The 2,333-nt window shown below is 40.1% G+C and overlaps 1 protein-coding gene across 1 annotated transcript; it reads left to right on the top strand.

Moving 5' to 3' along the window:
- The first annotated feature begins 710 nt into the window (after positions 1-710).
- LOC117458540 (putative olfactory receptor 52L2) lies at positions 711-2,331 on the top strand. Its single transcript, XM_034099102.1, has 3 exons — positions 711-1,062; positions 1,192-1,608; positions 2,303-2,331. The coding sequence occupies exons 1-3, from the start codon at positions 711-713 to the stop codon at positions 2,329-2,331; spliced, it is 798 nt and encodes a 265-aa protein (XP_033954993.1).
- Positions 2,332-2,333: the final 2 nt, after the last annotated feature.

Genomic DNA, 2,333 nt, shown 5'->3' with positions numbered 1-2,333 from the left:
GATTTCAAGATTGTATTTTATGTTATTATCTAAACATAACTGACCTTATTGTTTCAAGGCACACATCTAAATACTTTGGGTGGTACTAATTTATATTAACTATATTCAAACAAATCTGCATCTGGAACACTCTGGCATTCTGTTTATGCATCTGTCTCTGGTTTTCCAACTGTGGCAACTGCATTGTAGTGCAGCCAAATCAAAAGGTTGCAATAATGCAATCGAATGTCTATAACAGAGATTTCCTTTCAGCATGATGCAAACATTTTTACAATTTTTAAAAGAGTTTGATCTTTTGTCTTACAGCTATGTTGTCTTTGTCTTGCTATTGTCTGGGTTACCATTTAAAGAATTCTAGAACTGTGTCCGTCCAATGTTGAGATCAGTTTTACTCAAATGTGTAGGTACTTTCACTTAAAATTAACTGTGTGTGTTATGCTTTATGTGTTCCTTTAAATAATTGTCAGTGTTTCGACAGCACCTTGGCCAATAGAAGAACAACACTTCTGTTCTGAACACTTACAATGGTTTGACTTATTGATGGCTAATGTACTTGCAGGATTCTCTTATATATTTTTAGTTTTTTGTTATACACTGCCTACCGACCGTCATGTTAGGAACCACTGTTACCAGTTCTTTCATTGCTGTACGTATGTTGCTGATTGTTTCTCTCCTCTCTTTTTCTCTTCTCGTATTTCTGCAGAGCTCTGATGGAAAACTATACATTCAACAGCCTCACTCTTCGGATGGAGGGGTTAAGTGTCACCGAAACTAACAAGTACCCTATCTTCGTATTCCTGCTCTTGGCTTACATGTTCATCCTCATTGCCAACGTGGGCATTTTGATACTGATATGGAGAGAGAGGAGCCTCCACCAGCCGATGTACCTCCTCTTCTGTAACCTGTCGGTGAACGACGTTATGGGAAACTCTCTCCTTGTTCCCCGGGTGCTCTCAGACATCATGGTGCCGCCGTCTGAACGCTTTATTCACTACTATGAATGTCTGGTACAAGCGTTCACCACACACATGTTTGGCACCAACGCTCACACTGTGCTCATGGCTATGGCTTTTGACAGATATGTGGCCATCTGTCATCCATTGCGCTATGCGAGCATAATGACCGGCACAATGGTGATAAAGCTGACCGTTTCTGCCTGGGGAGTGGCTTTCGTTTTAGTGGCCATTCTGCTCGGTATGACCATACGGCTGAACCGGTGTCGGACTTTAATCACAAACCCTTACTGCGATAATCCCTCCCTCTTCAAACTGTCCTGTGAGAATGTGTATGCCAATAACGTGTACGGCCTCACCTATACCGTAGTCCTGCTCACGGCCTCTATCGGCTGTGTAGTCCTCACCTATTTCAAAATCACAGCAGCATGTTTGACCAGTAAGAGCAAGTCTTTGAACACCAAAGCCTTGAAGACCTGCAGCACACATCTGTGCCTGTATCTCATGATGCTTGTCAGTGGGTTTGTCCTGATCATCCTCCATCGCTTCCCCCAGTACCCAGAGTACAGGAACATAGCGGCCATTATGTTTAACGTTGTTCCTGGCAGCCTGAACCCCCTCATCTACGGGCTGCAGTCCAAAGAAATACACAAGTGTTTGTCAAATATATTCCATTTGAAAAGAGTTAAACCCTCCATTTGATTAAAGTCATTTAAGTGAATATCTGATTATATTCTTCAATAATTGACATGAACAATACCCATTAAATCTGCAACAGGTAGGAATTGTACCAGATACCGTACACTTGATTCAAGCTGTTTTCTCCAAACATGTGAAAAGAGGGAGAAGTTAACCAAGTGCATGTATTTCAAGAGTCGCCTAGTTCTGTTTTTTAAATGTTGACTTTGATATGTTACTTTATTTTAATGTATATCCTTGCTGTTAACTCAGATGCTGAACATTCTAAAACATATTATAAAAAATTCACTTACATTTGATGTGTTAAACTTTTCCCACAATCTGACTTTCTTTTGTAATCTTACTTTAATGAAGATGTTTTGAATCTGTAAAATAAAATGTTCACAGTCATCTAAAGTCTGAGATTCATTTTTTAGAGTTTGATCTTTGGAGAATGTTTTTTGATAAATTGTCTTTGGTGCATAAATAAGCACAGTAGGGGGAACTAGAAAAAGGTTCTGAGTTTGCCACGTAGTCAATAGTTGTATGTTGTAAATCTGAAGGCATTCATTTGACTATTAAACTGCAAATTGACTTTCAAGCTTCGATGCATCTCAAGCTTTGGACTCAGGATAACTGGAACTCTCCCGCTCGTCCTTATCCGTCCGCAGCCCAGCTCCAGTTCTCTATGGACATCTAGCT

This window comes from Pseudochaenichthys georgianus, chromosome 14 (genome assembly GCF_902827115.2).
Source record: "Pseudochaenichthys georgianus chromosome 14, fPseGeo1.2, whole genome shotgun sequence".
NCBI lineage: Eukaryota > Metazoa > Chordata > Actinopteri > Perciformes > Channichthyidae > Pseudochaenichthys > Pseudochaenichthys georgianus.
Note: the sequence above shows the minus strand (reverse complement) of the source record. Positions and strands in the feature narration are given on the sequence as shown.